At 44.3% G+C, this 27816-nt stretch overlaps 1 protein-coding gene across 1 annotated transcript in view; it reads right to left on the bottom strand.

Annotated features, from left to right (window-relative positions):
• Pkd1l1 (polycystin 1 like 1, transient receptor potential channel interacting) overlaps positions 1-27816 on the bottom strand; it is a 117769-nt gene that overhangs the window by 26852 nt on the left and 63101 nt on the right. Inside the window, exons 28-39 of the mRNA XM_042695022.1 lie at positions 26284-26491; positions 23380-23486; positions 14791-15007; positions 12476-12649; positions 10883-11002; positions 10724-10793; positions 9819-9865; positions 8831-9011; positions 8433-8568; positions 7148-7232; positions 6585-6758; positions 3842-3960 (exon numbers count right to left, since the gene is read on the bottom strand). Of these exons, the coding sequence (XP_042550956.1) occupies positions 3842-3960; positions 6585-6758; positions 7148-7232; positions 8433-8568; positions 8831-9011; positions 9819-9865; positions 10724-10793; positions 10883-11002; positions 12476-12649; positions 14791-15007; positions 23380-23486; positions 26284-26491 (1638 nt within the window). The remainder of the gene's footprint in view (positions 1-3841; positions 3961-6584; positions 6759-7147; positions 7233-8432; positions 8569-8830; positions 9012-9818; positions 9866-10723; positions 10794-10882; positions 11003-12475; positions 12650-14790; positions 15008-23379; positions 23487-26283; positions 26492-27816) is intronic.

The raw sequence follows: 27816 nt of genomic DNA on the forward strand, positions 1-27816 counted from the left end.
ACCCTCCACCATTGACTAGAACATCTGTCTGAGAACCCCCTGTCCCTGCTGTGCTTCCCAACATACAGTGTGTTAGGGAAGGCAAGGCTGTGACAATTTCATTTCCTTGTCAAAGGTTGTTTTCTGAGCACCTGCCCACATTGATCAGTTACCCTAAACTCATGGCCTTGAATATACTACATAAGCTTCAGTTCATTATGCTTACTATTCTTAATCTGGTATCCAATTAGCCCATCTTTGACCAATATGAGTCTCTTCCAATTGACTGCTGAGTTCTTCAGTAAGGACCCTAGTTTTCTCAGTTGCCTCCTTGATTAATAAAGATTCTGAGCTCACTTTGTATATTTCCTGTCACAGATCTCAAATCAGTGATTCTTAGTTGTTTCTTTTTTAACTTGTTTGTCAGTCCTGGGGCTTGAACTCAGGGCTTGAGGACTGTCCTGAGCTCTTTTGCTGAAGGCTAGAGCCACAGCTCTACTTCCAGACCCTTGGTTCTTTTTGCTTTAAAATGGTATTTGTAGCTAGGTACCTATGGCTCACATCGTTTTGTTTTGTTGTTGGCCATGGGGCTTGAACTCTGGGTCTGGGTGCTGTCCCTCAATCTTCAGCTCAAGGCTAGTGCTCTACCACTTGAGCCACAGCGCCACTTCCAGTTTTCTGAGTGGTTTATTGGAGATAAGAGTCTCACTGACAGGGAGGGGGAGCGGGGAGGATTGGGTAAGGGGGAGGATGGGAAGGGATGGGAAGGGGAAACAAAGGAGGAGGCTACAATGCTTGATAAGAAATGTACTCATTATCTTGCCCATGTAATGTAACCCCTCTGTACAGTATTTTCACAATAAAAAAAAAAGAAAGTCTCACTGACTTTCCTGCCCAGGCTGGCTTTGAACCATGATCCTCAGATCTCAGCCTCTTGAGTAGCTAGGATTACAGGCCTGAGCCACTGGCACCTGGCTCTGTGGCTCACAGTCTTCTACTCAGGAGGCTGAGATTTGAGGATCAAGGACTGAAGCCAGTGAGACAAATTGGAGAGACTCTTAACTCCAATTAATTAGCCAATCTTGAAGTGGAGGTGGGGTCAAATGATAGAGCTCCAGCCTTGAGGGAAAAAGCTAAGAGAGAACTTGGGGCCCTGTGTTCAAGTCCCAGTAGCAGCATGTGCTAAGAATCTAAGTTCTAGGAGCTCCTTGCTCTTAGGTTGTTTCTAGTTCTTTTATTAGCAGATACATCTATAAAATGTGATTTCTTCAACAATCCTCATATATAATAAACCTCATACCTATATTTTTTAATTCAAAAAAGTGTGCTGATATTTCTTTACATCAGTCATAGGGCTTGAACTCAGGGCCTGGGTGATGTCTCTGAGCTGTTCTGCTCAAGGCTAGTGTTTTACCACTTTGAGCCACAGCACCACTTCTGGTTTTCTGGTGGTTCTTTGGAGATAAGAAGCTCATTGACTTTCCTCACTGGGCTAGCTCTAAACTGCAATTCTCTGATCTCAGCCTCCTGAGTAGCTAAGTTACAGGCATGAGCCACCAGCACCTGGCTTATGTCAATATTTTTGAACTACTATCTGTATCTCTTTCTCCTACCAAGGACAACATTTCTGAAGGATCGCAACAACAAGAGAATTAGAAAATCACTGGAGTCTTTTTTTTCTTTTTCCACTGGAGTCTTAATTTGGATTCCCTACCGTGTGAGTCAACCTTTATAACGAAGGCACCAGTGGCTCCACAGGCCAGTGCAACTTGTGAAGAGGGCTCTGTGCCTATCTTCCCAGTGATTTTCTGTCCTTTGGGATTAAGCTTGTTAGGTCGTAAGTTTAATTTTAATGCCAAGTCTTACAAATCTTAATCCTTTTCTCCCCATAAATAGTTCTTTTCTAAAGCTGTCTGAGCCATCACCTCATGCTTTGTCTAGGGAAAGCCACATGCACACCCATTCATGCTCTGTCATGAATCAATTGGGTGTACCACGGTATTCCCCACCCCCTACCCCCCATATCCATCTACCTGTTGACTCTCACTTAGGCTCTAAATGGCTCTGTCTGGAGTCTGGTTGGACAGCACATGTGCAGCGTTGAGCGCAACTCCCACTATGTACCTGATGACCCAGATGACACATAGGTACATCTAGTGACTCTCATTACACAAGTCTCCACATGACTTTTCTCCTATATGGATATTCTCATGTTTTTACTTATTATTTCTGGAAGCCGGAATGCTGGGGTAAAGTATGTACTTCTGTATGTGTAAAAAAAAGTTTACAGATTTTTCTGGGTGCTGATGGCTCATGGCTGTCATTCTAGTTACTCAGGATGTTGAGATCTGAAGATTGTGGTTCAAAGCCACCCCAGGCAGGAAAGTCTGTGAGACTCTAATACCTAATTAACCATTGAAAAGTCAGAAGTGGGGCTGTGGCTCAGGTGATAGAATGCCAGCCTTGAGCAAAAAAGGTAAGATCATGAGACTCTGAGTTCAAGCCCCTATATTGGCACACACACCAAAAACATGATGTCCCAATACAATCACAGCATCTCTCTATGGACAAGGATTCAACTCAGAGTGTATTCTGGATTTAAAGAGAACTAATGCTGAGATCTGAGGATCGCGGTTCAAAGCCAACCCCGGCAGGAAAGGCCATGAAACTCTTATCTCCAATAAACCAACAAAAAACCGGAAATGGTGCTGTAGCTCAAGTGGTATAGCGTTCGCTTTGAGCTGAAGAGCTGAGGGACAGCGCCCAAGCCCAGAGTTCAAGCCCCATGACTGAAAAAAAAAAAAGAAAAAAGAGAGAAAACTAATGATGCTTCATGCTGATAGGAAGTAGTATTTAAAGGAAAATGGTCAAAGGTGTAATTATATGTTTTAACATCTCCATTGTGGGAAAAGTGTCAGGAATTTCCAAATCCTTCACAAACTACAACAGAAATCTGGAGTCTAGAATTCAGAATCTAGAGAAATGGTTCAGCTACTACTCATAGAAGAACTCAGGAGTGACTGTCACTGTCACAGGAGTGACTGTTGACCACCATGCGTGGAGAAGGGGTTGGGCACCATTGAGACAAACATGATCCAAGTCTAATTTGGAGAAATTTGCTACCAGGATGATGTTTAAGTTTTGTGTTTTATTTTTAAAAAATCAAAGAGCTTCTGGGTTGAGCATCATGTCTGTGCCTACTAAATATGAAATTATTTTTTATTTCATTTTGCACCAGTACTGCGGTTTGAGTTCAGATCTTGGGCACCATCTCTTCTTCACTCATGCCTGGCACTCACCCACCTGAACCACACCTCTGCTTTCAGCTCTTTGTTGGTTAACTGGAGATTGAGAGTCTCCTGGACTTTTCTGTCCAGCCTGCCTTCAAACTGGGATCTTCAGATCTTAGCTTCCCAAGTAGTTAGGATTACAGGCATGAGCCACTAGTAGTACCCAACTTGAAATTTATTCGACAATATTGCCATTGGGCCCAGCTGATGCCCACAGAAGAAGTGTCACCATTACCTTTGGCTTTCCCCAGGCCCGTGTGCCCAGCTGGGGAGTGGAGTTCCAGTCTACAGCTGAGTAATGAAGTGTGAGCAGTATGAAATAAGGCTGGCTGTGCACTTAGTCTATGTATGGATGAAGAAGTCCAGGGTAGTTTAAGAGCCAACTTTAAGTTGTTGGTTTTGTTTTCTCCAGTTTAGTTTCCTCACCTGCTGGTGTGTGGAGCACAGATTGATGCGTCTGTACTCCAATTCTCCAGTGAGAACAATCTTAGAACTATCAACAGCAATGCAGCATGCTGCTCTGAAAGGAGCACCAGGCCACAGCCTGCCATCACCTCCAGACTTGCACCAACCTCAGGGCTGCCTGGGTGTGGCCCTGTCTTCTCAGCCTTTCTCGGATGACCCTCAGTTGGGCCATGGATGGTGGCCGTGCCCAGCGCAGGTGGCGCTCACGGCGACGGGCAGCCAAGACCTAGGAGAGATGAGAGAGCCATAAGCTGGGGCTGGTGTTGAGGGAGAGAGGCCATTGGCATTCCTGGCAGGCCCAGTGCCCCCATCATCAGGGGAACAAAATGTTCTGTGTGCAGACCACACAGAACAGGTTGTTGGGAGAGGCCAGGAACAGGACAGCCCTATTTACAAACTCTGCTCACGTCTCAGGCACGCAGCTTTGGCAGGGATTGCAACCGCGACTACAAAGAAGAGCTTCACATAGCAGACATGCCTGCCACTGTCAAATTATAGGAGCAATTACAGCTGGCATTTGTACAGTAGCTTTTCTTAAGGCCGTGGCAGACTGGAGAAGCCATTTTAAAGTGCTGTATAAGCAAGAAATGATATTTGGTTTTGTTTTATACTTCACTGGGGCTTGAACTCAGAGCCTCACACTCTTGTTTTGTATGTTTTGGGGTTTTTTTTGCTCAAGGTTGGCACTCTACCACTTGAGCCACATCACCAGTTCTAGACTTTTACTGGTTAATTGGAGACAAAAAAAGTCTCATGGATTTTTCTACCAGGGCTGGCTTTGAACTGCAAGTCTCAGATCTCAGCCTCTTGAATAGCTCGGATTACAGGTGTGAGCCACCAGTGCCTGTTTTTCTTTTCAGAAAGTATGATTGATTTCAGGCTGTATCTGTGTAGGATAAGGTCAGAACCGTAGCTGGAAATGTGAACCCTTTAAAGGTTTTCATTTATTTATTTCTTACTCATTTGTTTTTCTATTCCACCGGCATGGAGTCTGAGAAATCACAGACAGTTCTTCTTCCCAGAGCTACTGGGTTTTTGAGCAATACACAGCAAGTGCAAATGCTATAGTGTGAGGCTTGGGAATTCAAATTCTCCTGGCAGGACATATGCTGTGGAGTGTAGGTTCAGCATGGGTTTGAAGGTACCAGCCTGGCCCTGACCAAGCCTGACTGGTCAAAGGAATCTCAGAGAGAAGATGTGACTACAAAAAGAGAAAGAACAGAGATGGGGGTGGCTGCACCTAAGGGGCAGAGAAGGAAGTGAGCCTTTTTTTTAGCAAGGAAAGATGGCATTTGACATTTTTGAGGAGAAAGGAGCATTATGATTGCTCAAAGCAGAGATGCTGGTCAGTAGGGTGCAGGAGGAGAGCCGACAGGAATTCAGGTTTGGGCTCCAGGCCACAGTTTGCTGTTATATGGCCTTGGATTAGTGACTTCCTATTTCTGAGCTGTTATTGCCTTGTTCTAAAAGTGGGGATCCAGCCAAGCACTGGTGGCTCACGCCTGTAAGCCTAACAACTCAGGAGAGTGAGATCTGAGGATTATGGTTTGAAGCCAGCTCAGACAGGAAAGTCCATTAGACTCAAATCTCCAATAAACTACTCAAAAAAAACCTGGAAGTGGAGCTTTAACTCTAGTGGTAGAGTACTAGCCTCAAGCAAAAGAAGTTCAGGGACAGCTACAGACCACACACCACATACATACTACATATGCCTGAAGGGAGCAAGAAAGTGTGAGCAGCTTCATGATAACTGGGGTGCCTTGCTCACTTTCATGTCATCCACACTGTACAAGACAGTGCTACACATAAAACCGGCAAGGGCTGGCAGCAGGGAGAGAGGAACAGAGGAGAGGGAAGGGAAAAAAGTAAGAGGGGAAGAAGAAAAGGAAGAAAAGAAGGAAAGAGGAAAGGTGGAAGGGAGAGAGATGGAAAAGAGGGAGGGAGAAAGAGTGGGAGAGAGAGAGGAAGGGAAGATGGAAGGAAAGAAGAAGTACACTGTGTATGGGTCCTGAAGCTCAAATGGCCTAATTTTTAGGAAAAAATGTTTCCAGAATTACAGCCAGGAATTATATTTCTCATTCACTTTGGTGTTTTTACAATACACGTATTGTCTTGAGACTCTGACTTCACTGTGATTGGGATAAAGAAAATAAATATCCTGTGTTTAATAGATGCACATAAAGAAGCATCACAGATTAAAATATGGAAATGGAGGTAGTCGAGCTGCTGGCTTTGAGCAAAGAAACTCAGGGACAATGCCTGGGCCCTGAGTTTAAACCCCAGGATAGGAAGAAAAAGAAAGAAAGAAAGAGAGAGAGAAAGAAAGAGAGAAAGAAAGAAAGAGAGAAAGAAAGAAAGAAAGAAAGGAAGGAAGGAAAGAAGGGAGGAAGGAAGGAAGGAAGGGAGGGAGGGAGGAAGGAAGGAAGGAAAACAGAAGAAAGAATGAACCAAGTGCAGGTGGCCCATACCTATAATCATAGCTACTCAGGAGACTGAGATATGAGAATCATGGTTTTAAGCCAGCCAGGGCAGAAAAGTCCCCGTGAGACTCTTATTTCCTATACTAATATACTACTCAAAGCTGGAAGTGGCACTGTGGCTCAAGTGGTAGAGCACTAGTCTTGAGCACAAAGAGGTTCAGGGACAGCACCCAGACCCTGAGTTTAAGCCCCAGGACTGGGGCTTGAAACAAAGGTAGGAGAGACAGGAAGGAAAAAAGAAATTCAAATATATACTGTGGGGCCCCCAAAGTAGAACCAACTTTAAACTCAAAGCCTACATTCCAATGGATGGACATGCCGGAAAGCCAGTTGTTCAGTGAGCAATTCACTGGGGGAGACAGTGCCTCACCTTTTCTGCCTCCCCTGCACAGACAAGGGCCCCGCTGGGAGAAAGGGCAGGGTGGGCTCCTGAGCCCACGCTCAGTTCCAAAGCTAGACTCCTCGTTGCCTCACATAAGGACCCAGTAAAAAAGTCCTTGTCGTCTTTTCTTTTCCAAGCAAAAGCCAGCGCCATACAGCAGATCTGGAGCAAGGAAGAAGATTGCACCGGTGGTCACTGGAGGCACAGAAGTGTCTTTCTGATCCTTTGTAGCCAGTAGGTTCCACCCAGGTTCATCCGGTCTGAACGGGCACCAGTGGTCACCACCCTTGGGTCCTGGGCCCCCTACTCATCAGCTGTGGCCTGGCCTGAGATTCATATTCTCTGAGCCTTAGGAGCAGTTTATTCCCATAGGCTTTTAGAAGGATGGAATAACAGGTTCATCTGGAGCTTAGCACAAGTCCAAGTTCTGGGTTTTCTCACTATGTATTAACACAAACTACCAAGGAAAGGAAGGAATTAGCAACACACAGCCACCATTTCCTTCCCTTCCAGGTACCCTGCTCACTAGAGGCCTCTCCACCTTGTCTTACCATGAGTGGCTGGGTGACAAACGCACAGCAGACCACAGAGAGCAACAGCAGGCACAGCCACTGCACACACTGTGCTGGGACAAACCTGCCAGGAGAGAACAGGCCTGTGAGCACCCTGGAGGGAGCAAGCTGCCCTGTGGTCTACCACTTCAGTAGAGGTGAAATCTGGAAGCCAGGGGGTGGGAAGCGGTCTGGGAGTGGGTGCTTCCTAGTTATGGGCACCATGTCCTTCTGCCCATGACAGGAAAAGTCCCTCCTGGCTGAAGGGACATCACCCTCTCTGAATCTGCCTGATGCAGACACAACTGATTGCAGACAGGGCAGAGAAGGGCTGCAGGCGGCAGAGTGAACAGGACTGGCTACACTGTTCCTACACTGTCATCTGTTCCTGCTTCTCCTCAAATCTTGTGAGGCAAGTGCACTAAGTGTCTCTGTAGATGAGAAAACTGAGATATGGAAAGGATTCAAACATCCAGTCCATCCTCACAGAGTGGCTCAAAATGTGCAGTCTGGAGAAGGGAGACTGTCAAAAGGAAAAAGGTTGGGTGGTAACTACTCTTCATAGTTTAGAGACCACACTGAGTGACCCTTGGGTCTCCAATGGTGGCCCAAGGCAGGCCAAGAGAGATTGTGGAAATAAGGTTACACTGGAATCTATTCATCATAGTCCCTATCTTTCAGGAAATCCCCCCCCCCCCAAGTGTCACAAGAGAACAATTGGCTGTCTCTGGCCAATGTGCACAGGTCATGGCCTACTTTCTCAGGAGCTTGGTGTTGGTTCTGTGTGTGTGCGTGCGTGTGCATGTGTGTGTATGTCAATCCTGGGGCTTGAACTTGGGGCCTGACCGCTGTCCCTGAGCTACTTTGTTCAAGCCCAGTGCTTACTATTTGAGCCACAGCTCTGCTTCTTTTTTTGTTGTTATTGTTGTTGTTAATTGGAGATAAGAATCTCAGAGACTTTCCTGCTTGGGCTGGCTTTGAACCAGGATCCTCGGATCTCAGCCTCCTCAGTAGTCAGGGTTACAGGCATGAGCCACTGGTAACTGGCTGGTTTCTGTTTTTATACCCTGGATTCATCTAGGCTGTTTGATGTTGCAGAGCTGATTGCCAAGTGATTGTCTGGGATTAACATAAGATTCTCTTCAGTCACAGGAGGTGGAGAGAGAATAACAATGGGGAGTTTTAGCATCTATATTTTGGAAATTTCCAGAAACATTGCATCTCCTCACAAATGCTAGACTTCTACCAAACAATCTGAGGATATTCGTAAACATCAATGGCTCACCTGTAGCCAAGGAAGCCTGTCCCCACACCACAGGCCAGGGAAACCAATGCACACATGATCCAGCCTGCAGAGCTCAGCCAAGGTGGGTAGGCCCTAGACCTCCAGGGCATAAATCCTTCAAAACCAGTGCTAGGAGCTACAGCAGAACAAATAGAGACAACTAGGTTAGCAGATCTGGTCATCTCTCCTCAGTGTGAGTTGAGCTATATGGTTACCAAAGATTTAGAAAAGATGCCATGTATTCAGATGAGTTTGTGTCTTTTTGTTTTGTTTTGTTTAGATGAGACTAGGAGTGTCTAGTGACAACTAGCCAATTCCATCTCTAGTCACACTACTCTGAGCCCACACCTCCCAAATGCCACAGGCAGATACTGGACCAGAGGGAAGGGGCTTCTCACTGCAATCCACGTGGACATCACTTCGTGTTGGGGTAGGCTTGTGACTCTTCTCCTTCAGGGCTGTCTCACAGTGGCCTGCCACACTGGCCTCCAGCTCCAGGGTTGTACCAGCTGCATCACTGTCATTTACTCCCTTCCTCCGCATAAGGTTACTTCCAGAGGGAATGGCTGGTACAGAAAGCTAGAATAACAAGGTTAGGCCAAGGTCAATGCCTCTATGGAGAATTATGCCTTTTTGACCAGTATGCTTTGCAGCCAAAAGGCATAAATGACCCAGTGTGGACCTGGTCAAGTTCAGGTACCACATGATTGTGAAGGAGGAAGCAAAGCCCTTCCTAGAGGTCATGTTCCTAGGGGATGTCTGTGAGGCAATTCTGGCAGCCTATGGGCAGCTGCATGCAGTCAGATTGATGGGCTCCTACTCTCTAGATATCAGAGGTCCAGTCAAGAGCAGCAGGCTGAGGAAAGGGTTGGAAGGGCAAATGGCAGAGCCCTCAAAGGTGTTAGGGACACAGTGCATTCTGAGCACCATACCCAGGGCCAGGGACCATGAAGCTGGCAAAGCAGGGGTGAGAGGCTGGAAAGTACAGGGGTCAGCCATGCTCTGAAACACCCCACAGAAAAGAAGCTCCTCTGTGCTAAGTGGGGTGCTTACATAGATCCAAACCAGCAAAAGCCCAATCTGATACAGCAGTCAGGACATTAGAAATTTGCCCTTCAGAGGCACCAGTGTCTCATGCCCATAATCCTAGTTACTCAGGAGGATGAGATGTGAGGATCATGGTACAAAGCCAACGTAGGCAACGAAGTAGCCTGTGGCTGGAAAGCAGCCCTATTTCTCTGGAGCACTGACCTCAACCAGTAGGGTAGGTGGTACACGGATCTTTTCCACACCTGATTTAACCTTGACCAAGGGAGGGTATCAATGAAATCAATCATTAGCAGTTAATGCTAGAGAATTTGCTACTGCATGTTGCTACATACTTACCGTATAGGGTTCCCTCACATCTGGTATCCTACCACAGCAATTATGGCCTGATTAGAAAAGAAAAAAAAAAGGCAAATATATGATGCTCAATTAGCGTATCAGTGATACCTTTGGGCTTACAAGGGACACAATTTTCTTCATGTGATACTTCATCCTCACCCATCAGAGTGAGCTTTTCTGAGAGGTGACAAGGCTGGGATGAGGACTTTCTGATAAGGCTGTTGGGACAAAGGCCTCATCCAGCAGAGGTTACCCTCACAGCAGTGTGAGAAAAGTGAGTAACTAAAAAAGCAAAAAGAGCCTTAAGAAGAAATAATGCCAAAATTGACTGTATAAAAGCTTCTAAAAGTAGTCATCAAAATGCAAAAGCAAGCACTAGGAAATACTGCAGTATTTACTCCCTATCTGACAATTGTCTAGTTTACTAAGTGGAGGCAAGCACTTACATATTATGAGAAAAAAAGGGATTTTACTTATAATGAAACTCATTTGTGTATGTGGGCTGGTACTGGAGCTTGAACTCAGGACCTGGGCACTGTTCTTTGGCTTATTCACTCAAGGATGGTGCTCTACTAGTTAGCTTTTTGGAGATGAGAGTTTTTGAATTTGTCTCCTTAGGCTGGCTTTGAACTGCCATCCTTGGACCTCAGCCTCTTGAGTAGCTAGGATAACAGGTGTGAGCCACCTAGCTTTGAAACTCATTGTGTAAAAAAAGATTTATAAGGTCAACATAAACAAGTGGAAAAGAAATGAACAGCCTAAGGGTAAAGATGGTTTTGAACATATGGAATGATGACCCGTATACTAAAAATAGGGCAACTGAATGTTGGACATTGACTTTCCACTAAGAGACTGACCCAAAGAACTAGCTACCAAAGTAGAGTTTCTCTTTTTGTGTACATTACCCTGAAGTGCATCCAGCTGTGTTCCTTTCACAGATGGCCCTACTGTAGCTGGGGGACATGCTGTGGCTTCCTGTAGAAATGAAAAATTTGGGCGGAGAGGGTGGCATAAGTCATTGAGTTCCGTGCTGGAGCCCAGGTTCACACAGCCAGTCACAATACCTTTCTGAGCCCAAAGAGTAGTGACACAAGATGTGCTGCTGGAGCCGCCAGGAAGGTGCACAGGAGACTCAGGCCAAGCGATCTGAGAGTGATATCAGCAGGCCCAAAAACTAGAAGAGGCTGTGACAGTTCAAAAATAGCAGTTATGTGACCTGAAGCATGTCGAACCCCAAATGCACAGCCAATTTGAATTCCAAATGTATTTAACAGGAGGACATATGAAGCTTTGCTTCTCTATCCCATGGCATAGATAAACCAGAAGAAAATATTTTCCTTCTTGAAAAATCCTTGTAGATGGAATACATGTTTTCTGAGCACCCACTTTTCATGAAGCACATGCTCAGTTGACTTAATCCTGGCTGGAATTTGACAAATAAATATTCCTAATATACAACCAGACAACAAGAACTGGTCAGGACTTCAGTTCAGATAGCTGGTCTACCATGTAGGACTAACCTACCACCAAGTTCTTATTGCAGGTTCCAAGCTTTTCTTTTCATATATATATATGTATGTATATATATGAAAGTTTTTATCTTTCCATTTGATGGTACTTCCCATTTTTAAAAGTTCTACCAATAGCATTCATCAAAAATATGTTAAATCATAATTGTTATCACACTTTTCTGACAACTGTCACCCACTGACAGACTACTGTGCTAGATTCTGCATTCTCCAGTGAATCCACTGAGCTAGGCTTGTAGATGGCTATAAGTTCACTCTCAAAAACAAGTCTAGCCATTTTTTCACAGTCCACAAGTCATACTATTTTTCACTGTCAGAAAATATCTTATCTCCATGGATCTGCTTGAAGTGCTCCAGAATTCTCTATATGCCATGAGGAACAATTAAACCAGAGTTGCAGAGCAAAAGAACTGTTCCCCATTCTTTCAGTCAGAGGAATTGTTTAAAATGTGAATCAATTTTCACCCTTAAAAAAATTACAAGTTTGGGGCTGGGAAGGTGGCTCAGTGGTACAATGCTTGCCTTGCATGCATGAGTTCCTGGGTTCTATTCCTCAGCACCTCATAAGCAAAAAAAAGCTGGAAGTGGTACTGTGGCTCAAGTGGTAGAGTACTAGCCTTGAGCTGGAGAGCTGAGGGACAGTGCCCAGACCAATAGTTCAGGTCCCACAACCGACCAAAAAAAAAAATTACAAGTAGCCTCTCTCCTCCCACCCTCTGTATATCAAAGGTACTTCTTTTTCCCTTTCTATTTCTTCCTGCTTTCCCTTGCTTTACTAAATAAAACCTAATCTTCCAAACAAACAAGCCATCAAAAAAAACACAAACCTACCATGAGTGTTCTCATGAGAAAATACAGGGTACTAGCACCTCTGGGAAAGACAATATGTAAAACCCCAGGCTTTGAAGGAGCTCTGCAGGGTAGCTCCTTACCCCAAGGCACCATCCTACAGACACCTCCTAGTTCCATCTCTGGACATGTCACCCTTGGGCCCTTCAGAAAGACAGCTCACTTCTCCTAGTATAAATCTTCTTCCAATGACAGAAGAGAGTTTTGCTATTAGGTTAAGAGGGGTCCAGGCTATGAATGTCAGGTTTGGAATCCACTGTAAAACCCATTGATTTCCACCTGCTCATGTCCTCCTGAAGTGACCAGGGCAGCAAGGTAAGCATAGACACATAGTAGGCAGAAGGACACAGCCAGCCGAGGTACATGCAGATAACCACTGGAGGAAAGCCAGCTGTACACTGAGAGCCAGATGTGGGACTCCTGCAAGTACTCCGTGAACTTTGAATAGAAAAGCTGAAACAGAAACCACACACAGGAGAATGACTATCTAAACAACAGATTAAAATCTCAATTAATAACCCATAATTTTCTGTACTGAGACCCCCAAAGTTTTGGCTTTTCTATCCTGGCCAGCTACTAGCTGCCATGTGGACACCCTGTGTGGCTTCTTGTTCTAGATTCTTCCCTCTCAACTTATCCGCAGTATTTTGTCAAGGCCACTTTCTCATTCCCCTGGACTCTGGCCCTGTCCAAACTCCTACTAGCACCTGTCAAGTTCCAGAACAAACCACCCCCTTTGTGTGACTCTTAAATGCATCCATGGTGGCTCAGGGGTCTCTTCTCTAGGGCCTCCCTTCATGTCTGTCCTTTGCAATCCCACTAGACGTTCTAGTCTCAGGACTTTCCCCCAAAGCACTTTGACTTTAATGGGGTCTGAGTACATCAAGAGCTGGCGCTGCCCCACCCATGTCTTCTCTAAGTATCCCCGCAGGGCACTACTCAGCAGAGGGTCTCTTGCTCATGGAGCTGCCCCAGATTTTAAGTTTCAATGCAATTCAAATAATGTTAGGTTTTTACACCTAGCATTTGTTTTTTTTTTTCTAGAAAACAATTTTGTTACATAGAACTAGTACCATTGAGTGCAAGAAGAATAACAAATAAGTACCAGTAAAATAGTTAACAGGGTTGGGAAGATGGCTCATTGGTAGGGTGCTTGCCTTGCATGCATGAGGCCCTGGGCTCCATTCCTCAGCACCACATAAACAGAAAAAGCCGGAAGTGGCACTGTGGCTCAAGAGCTAGCCTTGAGCTGAAGAGCTGAGGGACAGTGTCCAGGCCCAGAATTCAGGCCCCACAACCGAAAAAAAAAATAGTTAACAGACTGTGTTAACAGAATGTTTTTAGTAGATTGGCTAACAAGTGACAGCTGATTTATGGGACACAGCTATGCAGATGGACAGAGATGATTATACTAGTAACTCTAGGTTTCTCACATAAAGTTTTCAAGCAACAAGGCTGGAGAAGAAATAATGCAAGCGGGGTGCTGGTGGCTCATGCCTGTAATTCTAGCTACTCAGGAAGCTGAGATCTGAGAATCACGGTTCAAAGCCAGCCCAGGCAGGAACATCTGTGAGGCTCTTATTTCCAGTTAACCACCAGAAAACCAGAAGTGGCACTGTGGCTCAAGTGGTAGAGTGCTAGCTTTGAGCTAAAGAGCTCAGGCACAGCACCCAGGCCCAGAATTTAAGATCCATGACTGACAAAAAGAGAAGTGAAGAGAAGAGAAGAGAAGAGAAGAAAAGAAACAATGTAGACCTTCTAATTCTTCTATGATTATTCAGCTAGCAAAGCCTCTCTCTCTCTCTCTCTCTCTCTCTCTCTCTCTCTCTCTCTCTCTCTCATAGGTTATGGGGCTTGAACTCAGGGCCTGGGCACTGTCCCTGAGATTTTTTGCTGAAGGCTAATGCTCTACTACTTGAGTCATGCTTCGTTTCTAGCTTGTGTGTATGCTTTCCTGCCTGAGTTGGCTTCAAACTGTGATCCTCAGATCTTAGCCTCCTGAGTAGCCACCAGTGCCTGGCTCAAAGTGCTCACTTTTAATCAAAGATTGAGGGAGAAATCTCAGCATTTTTACCCCAACTTTGTAAAATACATTCCTAGGCAGGGAAAGATTGAAAGGGAACATGTAAAAACCCAAAGTTTCATAGTCAGTCTGGGGACTATGGATTGTTCTTAGATGGTTTTGTTGCTTCTTGGGACTGATTTTCTCCTATTTGATCCTTGACCACTTCTGTATTCTATGAGAGTTATCCTAGTTGTTTGGGGCATTAAAAAGTCTTTACCATGAAGCCTCAAACTGCAGACCACGGGTAGCCATAAATTCCAGAATTGTAATTATCATTGTAGTTAAATGAAGAAATGCATTTTTTCAATGATTACTAATTGGCAAAGGTGGTTAACCCACGCTTGGATGGCCTCTTAATGCATGCAAATTTTAGATAAGGATAATTTTATAGATAACTAAGAACAAAGCAATGCAGATAACTTTGTAATGGTTTAAAGGAAAAAAAAATGTGATGAGAGATGCAGAGCTAGAAATGACGTTCCACAGGGCAGTCAGGTATGCTGTGGAATGCCTCCTGCCTAGGGCCTACCTTCTGGAAGCCAAGTCCATGGTGCAGGCAAGTGAACTCCCGCTGCACACGGCCATCGCCTCGGCTCGCAGCCAGCCAGCACTGGGCATGGAAGAACCAGCCTTGTCCTGAGCACAAGTTCTTCACCATCATGTGGCTGATGAACAAGCTGGGGGAATGTCCCCGGCAGTCATGCCACAGGCAGATCTTCTGGAGTGGACCCAACCGCGCAGATACACTGGTAACACATACACAATGTCTCATCACCGACCTGTGCAGGATGGGATGGATGCAATGCCAACTTGGAGCCACCCTCCTGGCGCTGATGGTCCATGAGGGGTGACTGGGATGTGCCAACAAATCACTACCATGCAGAGTGACAGGTCAGGCCCCAGAACACAGCCAGTGGGCAGTGAGTCACACTGAGCAGTGACCAGTGTGACCTCTAGGTTCTTAGTCTCTGTCACAGTCACCCCCCCATCCTCATTTTTGCTTTGCATGGTCTCAGTTATCCATTATCAAACATCATCTAACAAAATTAAATGGAAAATTCTAGAAATAAACAACTCATACCTTTTCAATAAATGTTATTACAGAGTATTATTATAGTCACACAGTTTAATTATTAGTAATTACTAATTTCCTACTAAGCCTCATGAATAGCTTTCTCTTGGATATGCATGTTTAGAAACAACAGTAGGTATGGGGTTCAGTACTGTCTGCCGTTTCTGGAACTCTGCTAGGGAGCTACTGTCATTTCTCTATACCAAAGTAAATAAAATCCATCTATTTATATATGGCACGAATGAATCTAATGTTAATCTAAGACAATACTCTAAGTCAGTGAATATTATCAATGAAATTTTCCCTAAGGGGGGGGCACTTCAATACTTTTGTATTTTCTTTTCTTTCTTTCTTCTTTTCTTTTCTTTCTTTCTTTTTTCTTTTCTTTTTTTTTTTTTTGTGGGGCTTGAACTCAGTGCAGTGCCTGGGCATTGTCCCTGAGTTTCTTTTTGCTCAAGGCTAGCATTCTACCACTTGAGCCAGATAGTGCCACTCTCCCTTTCCTGACTTTGTGCTACTGAGGAATCAAACCCAGGTCTTCATGCATGCTAGGCAAGCACTCTACCTCTAAGCTACATTCCCAGACCTACTTGTGCATTTTTTAAGAAAGTCAGGGGCCTAGATATTAGTTCTTTTTTTTTTTTTTTTTTTATTTTATTTTTTTATTGTAAAGCTACTATACAGAGGGTTACAGTTACATGAGTGAGGTTATGAGTACACTTCCTCTTGAACATTGTTACCCCCTCCATTGTTTCCCCCTACCATCCCCTCCCTCCCTCCCTTCCCCGAGGTTCTTTTTTTTTTTTTTTTTGATTGTGATTAAATGATTACATAATTTCAAAGTCACAAGTTCATTCTAACTTCCCTGGAGCAAATTGTCTACCACAGTCTGTAATATATAACAGTGTTCACATGTTATATACCATATTTGTGATCAGCAGCATGAGGATATTTAGTAGTGGTTCAACCAGATGAGCGGGAGTTCTTTGTTTCTTAAGTCCTGTTAGTTTTGTCGTATCACTAACCTTTTGGATTTAGCATCCACTTATGAGGGAGACCATGTACCGTTTGTCTCTTCGTTCTTGGCTTACCTCGCTCAACATGATTCCTTCTAGCTCCATCCATTTCCCTGCAAATGCCATTATTTTGTCATTTCTAATGGCTGCATAATATTCCATTGTGTATAGATACCACAATTTTTGGATCCATTCATCTGTGGTGGGGCACCTAGGTTGTTTCCATATCCTAGCTATTGCGAACAGTGCTGCAATAAACATGGAGGTGCACGTGTCCTTGTATATTGGTTCCTGTTGTTCAGGGTAGATGCCTAGAAGTGGTATGACTGGGTCGTAAGGGAGGTCAATCTTTAGCTTTCTAAGGACCCTCCAGACTGCTTTCCAAAGTGGTTGTATAAGTGTACATTCCCACCAGCAGTGTAATAGGGTTCCTCTTTCTCCACATCCCCTCCAGCATTTGTCGTTGGCTGATTTGTGGATGTGGGACATTCTGACTGGGGTAAGGTGGTATCTCAGGGTTGTCTTTATTTGCATTTCCTTCACCACCAGGGATGATGAACATTTCCTCATGTGTTTCTTTGCCATTTTTATTTCTTCATTTGAGAAGTCCCTCTTTAGTTCCCTTGCCCATTTAGTAATTGGTTTGTTAGGTTTGGGAGGGATTAGTTTCTTGAGTTCCCTGTATATACAGGATGTTAACCCCTTGTCTGATATATTGCTGGTAAATATTTTTTCCCAATTAGTTGGTTGTCTTTCTAGCTTAGTTGCGATAGATTTAGCTGTGCAGAAGCTTTTTATTTTAAGGTAGTCCCATTTGTCGAGTCTCTCTCCAACTTGTTGTGACCCTGGGACTCTGTTCAGGAAGTTCCTTCCTGTGCCTATTAGTTCAAGTGTCTCTCCTACTCTGTCCTGCAGTAGTTTCAGAGATTCAGGTTTAATGTTAAGGTCTTTAATCCATTTTGAGTTGATGTTGGTGCATGGTGATAGGCTGGGGTCCACTTTTAGTTTTCTGCATGTGGCTGCCCAGTTTTCCCAGCACCAGCGGTTGAAGAGGCTGTGTTTCTTCCATTGTATGTCTTTGGCTCCTTTGTCGAATATCAGCTGGCTGTAGGCCTGTGGATTTATATCTGGATCTTCTATTCTGTTCCATTGGTCTTCGGGTCTGTTTTTGTGCCAGTACCATGCTGTCTTTGTGATTATAGCTCTGTAGTAGAGTTTGAAGTTCGGCATGGATAGCCCTCCCATATTGTCTTTATCCCCTAGAATTGTTTTGGCTATTCTAGGTCTTTTGTTGTTCCATATAAATTTTTGGACTGTTTTCTGTATTTCAGTGATGTACGTCATTGGGATTTTAATAGGAATTGCATTGAATTTGTATATTAATTTTGGAAGTATCACCATCTTTACTATATTAAGTCGGCCTATCCAGGAGCATGGGAGGTCTTTCCATTTCCTAGTGTCTTCTGCAATTTCTTTCTTTAACTTTTTATAGTTCTCATTAAATAGTTCTTTTACATCTTTGGTTAGGTTAATTCCTAAATATTTTATTTTTTGGGAGGTTATTGTGAATGGGGTTGCTCCCTTTATTTCCCTCTCTTCCTGTGCGTTATCAGTGTATAGGAAGGCAACTGATTTTTGTGGGTTTATTTTGTATCCTGCTATTTTGAAGAAGTGACTTATGATTTCTAAAAGTTTGGGGATGGAGTTTTTGGGATCGTGGAGGTATAGTATCATGTCGTCTGCAAAAAGGGATAGTTTCACTTCTTCTTTCCCTATGCGGATCCCTTTAATGTCTTTTTCTTGCCTTATTGCCCTGGCTAAGGGTTCTAGGACTATGTTGAAGAGGAGTGGAGACAGTGGACATCCTTGCCTTGTTCCTGTTTTTAGGAGGATTGGTTGTAGCTTTTCCCCATTAAGTATAATATTGGCTATTGGTCTGTCATAAATGGCTTTTATTGTTTTTAGAAATGTTCCTTCTATTCCTATTTTCTCCAGAGCTTTTAGCATGAACGAATGTTGAATTTTATCAAAGGCCTTTTCTGCATCTGTGGCGATAATCATGTGATTCTTGACCTTGGCTCTGTTGATATGCTGGATTACATTTATTGACTTACGTATGTTAAACCATCCCTGTGTCTCTGGGATGAAGCCTACCTGATCATAGTGTATTATTTTTTTTATGTGTTTCTGGATTCTGTTAGCTAGAATCTTGTTAAGGATCTTTGCATCTGTGTTCATCAAGGAGATTGGCCTGTAATTCTCCTTTTTGGTTGGGTCTTTGCCTGGTTTGGGGATGAGTGTGATATTGGCTTCGTAGAATGAGTTTGGGATAGCTCCCTCCTTCTCTGTTTCTCTGAAGAGCTTGAGGAGTATGGGTATTAGTTCTTCTTTAAAGGTCTTATAGAATTCTGCTGTGAATCCATCTGGTCCTGGGCTTTTTTTTGTTGGAAGACTTTTGATAGCTTCCTGTATCTCATTATAGGATATTGGCTTATTTAATTGGTTAACTTCTTCTTTGCTCAGTTTGGGTAACTTGTATTTCTCTAAAAATGCATCCATTTCCGCCAGATTTTCTTCCTTTAGAGAGTATAGCTTTTGGAAGTAGTCTGTTAGAATTGTTTGGATATCTTGGGTACGTGTTGTGATGTTTCCCGTGGCATCCCTAATCCTATTAATATGGGTTTCCTCTCTTCTTTTTTTAATTAATCTTGCCAACGGGCCATCAATTTTGTTTATTTTTTCAAAGAACCAGCTTTTTGTTTGGTTTATTTTGGTTATGGTTTTCTGATTTTCTAATTGGTTAATCTCTGCTCTCAATTTGGTTATCTGGCTTCGTCTAGTAGCTTTAGGTCCCATTTTTTCTTGTTTTTCTAGCTGTTTTAGTTGCAACATGAGGTTATTTACTTGGTCTGTCTCCATTCTCTTGATGTGGGCACTGAGGGCAATAAATTTGCCCCTCAGGACTGCTTTTGCTGTGTCCCACAAGTTTCTTTGTGAGGTGTTTTCATTTTCATTGAGTTCTAGGAAATGCTTTATTTCTTCTCTGATCTCTTCTGTTACCCAGGCCTTGTTAAGGAGTGTGCTGTTCAATTTCCATGTATTAGAGAAATTTCTGCGGTATGCTTTGTTATTGAGAGCTAGCTTGATTCCACTGTGGTCAGATAGGATACAGGGGATTATGTCGATCCCTTTGTATTTGCTTAAGTTCCTTGAATGAACTATGATATGGTCTATTTTGGAGAAAGTTCCATGAGCTGCTGAGAAGAATGTGTACTGTGTTGTTTTAGGGTGAAATACTCGGTAGATGTCAGTTAATTCCGCTTGAAGTATGGCCTCACTTAATTCGGTAGCTTCTTTGCCAATCCTCTGGTTGGTAGACCTGTCCTTTGGTGAGAGTGGCGTGTTAAAGTCTCCTAGTATTATCGTATTGGGATCTATTTTATTCTGTAAGTTTGAGAGCATTTGTTTAACATATCTGGGTGCACCGATATTTGGGGCATATAAGTTGATGATGGTTATATCCTCCTCTTGGATTGTTCCCTTTATTAATATGTAGTGTCCGTCCTTGTCTTTCTGTACTGATTTTAATGAAAAGTTTATTTTGTCAGATATCAGGATAGCTACACCTGCTTTCTTATTGGGGGAATTTGATTGGTAGATCCTTTTCCACCCCTTCACTCTGAGTTTGTTTGTATGTTTGGCTGAGAGGTGGGTCTCCTGAAGGCAACAGATGGATGGGTCTTGTTTTCTGATCCAGTCCTCAGTTCGTTTTCTTTTAATTGGCGAATTCAGCCCATTTATATTAAGAGAAAGTATAGAGAGATGCATTGTTGTCCCTGCCATTCCGTTTTCCTAAGTTTTTCTTCTTTCCTTTCCTCCTGTGCTTGCTCAGTTAGACTTTGAGTAATGCCTGTTTGGGGCAGGTCCCAGTTCCTGGTTGCTTTCTTCAGGTTGTGTCCCCCCTCTTAGAATTCTTTGTAATGCTGGCTTAATGTTTATGTATTCATTTAGTTTTTCTTTGCTATTAAAAGTTTTCAGTTCTCCATCGAATGTGAATGCTAGCTTTGCCGGGTATATCAGTCTGGGTTGGCAGTTATTGGCTCTCAGGGCTCGTATGGTGCTTTCCCAGGCTTTTCTTGCATTCATTGTTTGTGTGGAGAGATCTGCAGTGATTCTAATTTTTTTCCCGTTGTAGTATAGCTCCTTCTTCATTTTTGCTGCATGCAGGATTGTTTCCTTATTATTCAGATCCATCATTGTTACTATTATGTGCCTAGAAGTGTTTCTCCTGGGATCTTGCTTGTTGGGTGTTCGATAAGCTTTTGTGATGTAGTTAAGATGGTCGTTTTTGAGGTGGGGAAAATTTTCATTGACTATCTTGTTAAATAGGTGTTGCATTCCCTTGCTCTGGAATTCCTCACCTTCGTCCACTCCGATTATGCGAAGGTTAAATTTTTTAGCATTATCTGCTTGCTCTTGAATTTCCCTTTGGTTTAATTTGAGTGATTTTTCCATATCTGTCACTTTTTGGTCCAGTTGGTGTATTCTGTCTTCTGTATCTGACACTCTACCTTCCATTTCATTCACTCTGTTGACCGTGGCTTCTATTGTGGTTTGCATGGTGGAAATGGATCCCTTTATGGATTCAATGTTGGTTCTCAGAGTACTGATCTCACCTCTCAATGAGGTGATATCAGTATGCATTACCTCTAATTTGGCGTTTATCTCACTTCTTACTGAGGTTTGTGCAGCTTCTATTTTTGCATCCAATTTTTGTTTGATATCCTGTATATCTTTTGATAGTTCATCCTTGTGCTCTTTCAATTTCTGATCCATTTCTCGCTTTATTTCTTGAGTCATTGCCTCCAGCAACCCTTGGATGTAGTTTTTGTCTTCCATTCCTGCTTTGCTCCCACTGGGGCTCTCCCCTGCGTGGCTGCTGGCTTTTGAGGTGAGCTTGCTGTCCTGGGTAGTGGTAAACCTTGTGATTTTTCTCTGTGATTTTCGCATGGGGGTTCAGGAGACTGCTCTTCAATCTTGTTTTGGTGTGTCTGTCTTTGCTTGGTTGCTGATTCTGTATTGGTAGAGAGAGTCTGTGCCTGATCTGGATTCTGTTGGGAGCCTATTTCCAGCTGCTATTCACTTAGGATTCTCAGCTCTCTGCTGTAGCAATTCCCGCCTTTGGAAGGGTTGAGCAGCCTAGACTGCTTGTGTTTGCTCCTGCGGGTGCTCTTGGGAAGATCAGATGCTCTGGATGCACTCTCCCAAATACTGGAGTCTGCTATGGGCTCCTGATGTGTTTTTGTTTGTTTGTTTTGGGCTGGTTGTGGGCTTGAACTCTAGGTTTGGGTGCTGTCCCTCAGCTCTTCAGCTCAGGGCTGGCACCCTACCATTTGAGCCACAGCCCCACTTCTGACCCTTTTTGCTTTGTTCAGGCGCCGGTCCCCTGGCCTGGTTCCGGCCCCAGCCTGGAGCGCGCTCGTTAGGCCTGTGCTAATGTGTATACCACCTTGGTTATGCAGCCTGGAGGACACAGTTCAAATTTCTTCTACTGTTGGTAGTCTTGACCCAGGGGCACTGTTCCTGGCTTGAGCATTTAAGCTCCCTTCCCGGGGCGCTCTTGCTCTGGCCTGGCCAGCAGAGTGTGCTCCACCGGCTGGTGGGGCTCTCGAACAGTTCCCAGTTTTAGTGGGTCCTGTGGTCCGGGTGTTGGGGTAGGGAGTCTAGGTCAGGGTCTGGGGATTCCCTCCAGCTCTGGTCTCCCTTGATGGATTCCCTGTCCCCTGATGGGTACTCACCCTGTAGGTCGTCAGTTGTTGTTGCAGTCCGTCAGTTGTTGTTGCAGCCCGAGTTCAGTTGGGGTGGTTGCGGGCTGGGTTGGGCGGCCCCCCGCCGGGTCGTTGCGATAGCGATTGGGCGGGTGGTCTGCGGACAGGTCCCTTTGTGGCGCTGCTGGTGCCGGGCGGCTTTGGCGGGATGGAGCCTCTCCGCTCCGGTGGAGAGTGATGGGTGGGGTGGGATCCTCCTGGAGACTCCCGGCTGGTAGGTTTCTCTGTTTCTGGCGATCCGCTGTTCTGCAATCCGGTACCTGGTGATCTGCAAGCAGCCCCCTGTGTCTCTGTGGCTCTGGCAGCCCCCGCCGGGCCGGCTGGCCGGCGGCTTGGCGCACTGCCGCGCGGCCAGTAAAGGTTGGGGGAGGGGTCTTCGCTCTTCTCTGTTCTGAAATTCTTCTTTTCCTCTCTTTCTTTTTTTGTTATTTTCCACCTCTGGTTTTTCTCTGAGTGTTCGTCTTTTTGTTGTTGTCGGTCTCTTGGGGAGATTAAAGGTTGGAACTCGAACTCTCTTTTTGGTTGGAGAGAGCTGTGGCGTTTCCCTACTGCCCCGTCGCCATCTTGAGAACTCCCTCAGATATTAGTTCTTGACATGTTCTTTCCCCTCCAACTCATCATCATTGTCACACAATGTGTCACTATTCTGCCAAATCTGAGACAATACGAATTAATTCAGGCAGATTTAATGACATAAAAATACTGTTTCTGGCACATAAAATTAATGTTCTTAAGCAAGACACTGGCAACTCCACTCCTATAATCGTAGCCACTAAGTAAGGAGGCTGAGATCTGAGGAACACAGTTTGTAGCCAGCCCAGGTAGACAAATCTGAGAGACTCTTCTCTACTGTTAACCAGCAGAAACAAATTGGAATGGAGATGTGGCTCAAGTAGTAGAGTTCTAGCCTTCAGCAAATAAGCTAAGGAAGAACTTAAGGCCCTGAGTTGAAGTCCCAGTACTGGAACAAACATATAAAAAGCTTAAATGTCTTCTCCCTCCCTCTTTCTTCCTTCATGTAAAGAAACAATTTCATTTACCGCATAATATTAGGAAAACTAAAAACAAAAACAACAACAAAAACAATAGGTTGTAAATCAGTGATTATAGAACAACTGTCTCTATGCTACTTATTTTGGTTTGGGGTACCCCAATTCTGACTGGCCCCCTTTCCCAAATCTATGATTGGAAACGCCAGATACCTCAGGATAAAAGTGTGCTTGGAATTCCCTTGGAATAGGGGCTTCTCTGGAGAGTAGAGTTCTCTGGTTTCCGAAAGCCCATTTTCACCACAGAAAACAACGAAAACCTCAAAACACAGAAGAGGGGTGAGAGGTCAGGATATGTCACAAACAAACAGGACATGATGCGGTGATGCTTCCGCTTCTAGTCCCTCTACAAAGTCACCCAACAGGCCCTCACAGCATGGAGCTCTGGAGAGAGATGAGGGACATGTGGCCGGTATAGTGCCTCTGGGGTGGGGCCTCTCTGGGAGGAGACCTGGAATTGGAGGCTGGGACAGTTGGCCGGCTCTTCACATACTTGATGCAGAAAAGTGGGTCTCATCTGGAATTCACTGGCATTTCTCTTACTCAGGTGGGCAAGAGAACACAGTAGTGAGTGCAGCATCTCATACTCTTGGCCTATACAACAGACCTTAGAAGGAGAGCTGCTGTACCCTATGGTAGGACCAGGCCTGTGGGCGGGGCATTCACATCTGCATTGTCAGTGGGGCTGAGTTTATCTCTCATTGGTGAAAGAGAGTTGCAATTCTGACATAGTATAATGTATCATTTTTTTCATTTGAGAAAGGTAGTTATTTCTTGTTTTTGAAATCCTCCTACATGCCTTATATATATATATACATATACGCATATACATATATATATGTGTGTGTGTCTGTGAACAGTTACTAAATTTTGGTGGTTTTTTTTTTGGTCTGTCTTTAGGCTTCAGGTATTTAATTTGTGGGTATAATGTAAAGATTTAAATATTGTCTTCTTCTTCCAGGACAGCTATTGTCCCAGAACATTTTATTAAGCAGTCTTCTCTCTCCTGTCTGTTTTCTGTTGTTTTTTGCTGGTCCTGGGGCTTGAACTCTGGGCCTGAGCTCTGTCCCTGAGCAGCTTTTGCTCAGTGCTAGCACTCTACCAATTGAGCCACAGCTCCACTTCCTCCTGTCTGGTTCTTGAAGTCTACATAGATGTCTATGTGGATTTTGAAGTCTCCAATCTGTCTCCCAAGCCTATCAATCCATACCCTTACAAAGATTACACTCTACCATGTTTGAAAGCTTCAAAATAAGTCTGGCTCTGTGGTGAAATCCCTGCCCTTTTATCTCTAGAGCTGACCCAACTGTCTTGTGTTCTCTTCCACATGAAATTTAGAATCAGTTGCTCAAATTAAAAAGTCCAGAATAATCTGGGTGCCGGTGGCTCACACCTATAATCCTAGCTACTCAGGAGGCTGAGATCTGAGGATCTCAGTTCAAAGCCAGCCAGGGCAGGAAAGTCTGTAAGACTCTTATCTCCAATAAACCACTAGAAAACCAGAAGTGGCACTGTGGCTCAAGTGGTAGAGCACTTGCCTTGAGCTGAAGAGCACAGGGACAGCGCCCAAGCCCAGAGTTCAAGCCCTACGACTGACAAAAAATAAAATAAAATAAATAAAAATAAAAAGTCCAGAATAATGATTAAATCTAACCTCTTTATGTCTTGGGTTTTCATGTCTAAAATGGATAAAAATGAGTATACTGATAGAACTTAACTCATAGTATCAGCATTCTTACTAATGTCATAAAATAATTTGGGAGAAATAGCAAAGGAAAATGAGGTGTCAGGCCATGAATAAACACAGCTTTGCTTAGCTCCTTCATGCCTTCTGGGCAAGATCTCTCCATGTGGCCTGGCATGTGTTTGGTGAGTTTACTTCCACGCACCATGCTATTTTACGACTGATAAGAAGAATCTTGTCCCCAGTGATGTGCAATATAAACTCTTGTTGCTTGTAGAGAGGATTGAGGATTTTTTCCCCAGTCACGAATCTTGCTAGTTTGTTAAGAACATCAGCTTTAATGATGTCCCTAATGGTTCGTTGGCCTTTGTATGTGATGAGCATAGCCTGAATGGTTAACCTTCTTTCTCCCTGCTTCTGGATGGCTCCATGCCCCCTTCTCCATATCTCAGTCCTGTCAGCTCCAGAACGTAACCACGGTGCCTCCAGAAGTGGTGTGGTGAGTTACAAGTGCAGACGCACCTCCCTCTCATCAGGGAGCCCTCTAAATGTGCATGGGAACACATCTGATAACACACACAGTTCTGACTAAGGCTCCAATGCAGGCCCCTGCAGGCCTCTTCCACAGCTCAATTCTTTATCGACACTCCCCTGGGCGTCTGGACCAAGTCTTCCCCTCCATTTTCCCACCACTTCCCTTACTGCCCACCCTCTACATCATCTTCCACCTGCTTTTTTTATGCCCAAACTAGCACTTCTGATCTCTTCTTTCCCTTGGATTATGGCTCATGGAACCAATGTTAACTCAGAAGTGTGTAACTTGGTTCCAAAGTCTCTGAGACACAACCTGTATATTCTGGCTGCTTTCCATGGTGCAAATGTGAAGAAGATGGGATTTAAGCTGACAAAAGGGGACAAGTTGACCCTTCTGCCCTATGGGTGTACAAGCTGGGGATGGCAGGAAAAAGGATGGACAAGTCTCAGCCCAGAAACTGGGATGAGGCCCATGGTGACAGATAACAGGTGATTTCCAGGGCAGGTAAATTATCAGATGGCTGCTATATGTGTTCATGTGTGCATGCCAATACTGGGACTTGAGCTAAGGGCCTACCACTCTCATTTGGCTAGTTTGCTCAAAGCTGGCACTCTACCACTTGAGCCACACCCTCCACTTCTGAGTTTTTGCTGTCTAGTTGGAGATGAGTCTCACAAACTTTTCTGCCTCACAAGGATCACATCAAACAGTGATCCTTGAGTAACTAGGATTACAGGTGTGAGCCATCAGTGCCTGGCCAAATGGTCACTTCTTGTGCTCCTCAGGCCTATGCATGCCCTTGAGCCCCACTAGAGACCTCCCAGGAACCTTTTATTACCTTTGATGTAAACCTGGCCGGAGACCGGAAGCCAGTGGCTAGGACAAGTGCATACAGGTGGTGGCCAGGTGGCATGTCTTCTTGAAGAAAGATATATTCAGTTTTCTTTTTGTTATGACAATCTACATGTCTGGTTTTAGTAATCAAAACTCCGTAAAGAATCACAAAGACCACAATGAAGATACTGGGAAACAGGTTTTGTGGGTGTCTGTAAGCAAGGAAGAGAAATAGTGACTCAAGGGAACTGACATCGGGAAGACTGCCCTTGCTGCCCTGTACTCAGCCCTTGCTGGTGTTGGGACAGACTGTGTTTAAATACATGCTTGAGGCTGCATGGAGAAGGCTCTGCAGACCCAGAATTTCCCAGTGGTTGTGGCCAGCACCTACGGCCTGGCCTATGATCCAGCTTCACAGGGGAGCCTCGCCTCACTGGGTCTGAGGAAGAACCTCATGCCAAATGTGGATAGGACACTGTCTCCCTGCTCTTGAAGACTTGGTGACACCACTTGTGTGTCATGTTGCAGCAGTTAGCTTGATAACATTCTTCTCTTCCCTTTCCTCCCAGCATAGCAAAGTGAGGAGAGGTTGGAGCAGCTCCTGCAGTCTCACCTGCATCCTATCTGTACCTGTATGCCCCCTACTGGTGGGTACATCTTTCCTGTTTCCCTGGTATCAGTGCCAGTGAGGGTAGAAAACACCTGACCCCTGTTACAGGCCCTCATCTCCAGCCTTCTGAGTAGCTAGGATTACAGGTGTGAGCCACTGGCACCTGTCTATTTTTTAGGGTGTGTGTGTGTGTGTGTGTGTGTGTGTGTGTGTGTGTGTGTGTGTGTGTGTGTGTGTGTGTGTGTGTGTGTGTGTGTGTGTGTGTGTGTGTGTGTGTGTGTGTGTGTGTGTGTGTGTGTGTGTGTGTGTTTAAGGGCCTGGGCAGTGTTCCTAAGTTTTTGTGCTCAAGGTTAACACTCTATCACTTTGAGCCACAGCTTCACTTCTGTTTTTTCGGTGGTAAATTGTAGGTAAGAGTATCACGGACTTTCCTACCCAGGCTTGCTTTGAACCTCAATCTTCAGATCTCAGCCTCTTGAGTAGTTAAGATTACAGGAGTAAGCCACTAGTGCCTGGCTATGTTTTTTTATTTTTTATTTCTTTAATAAGCGAGACAGGGAAGGTTTCTGCCCACTAGAGCTTGTTCTTTGTTTGTTCATCGTTCAACCTCTAAGTAGAGCTGTTTCACATGAAAGAGTGACTATGAAAATATCACAAGAGCCAGAGGCAAGTTACAACTTAAGTATGTCAGTGAGTAGAAACCTAGATGAGAAGATGTGGCAAGGCTGTCCCTATAGATTTAACCCAATCAAAACTAATTGATCAAGTTCCCATTGATCCAAAGCTAAACTTAACTATAAGAAAAGTCTGTTGACTTTCTTGCATTCAATAACCTCTCACCTGTGGATGGAAGTATGCACAGACAGTTCAGTGTAACATTTAAAGAAAATTAGTTCCTAATATCCCTATCTCAAAAAAGAAAATAAG

Source organism: Dipodomys spectabilis, unplaced genomic scaffold, assembly GCF_019054845.1.
Source record: "Dipodomys spectabilis isolate Male_0828 unplaced genomic scaffold, ASM1905484v1 ptg000178l, whole genome shotgun sequence".
In the NCBI taxonomy this organism is placed as follows: Eukaryota; Metazoa; Chordata; class Mammalia; order Rodentia; family Heteromyidae; genus Dipodomys; species Dipodomys spectabilis.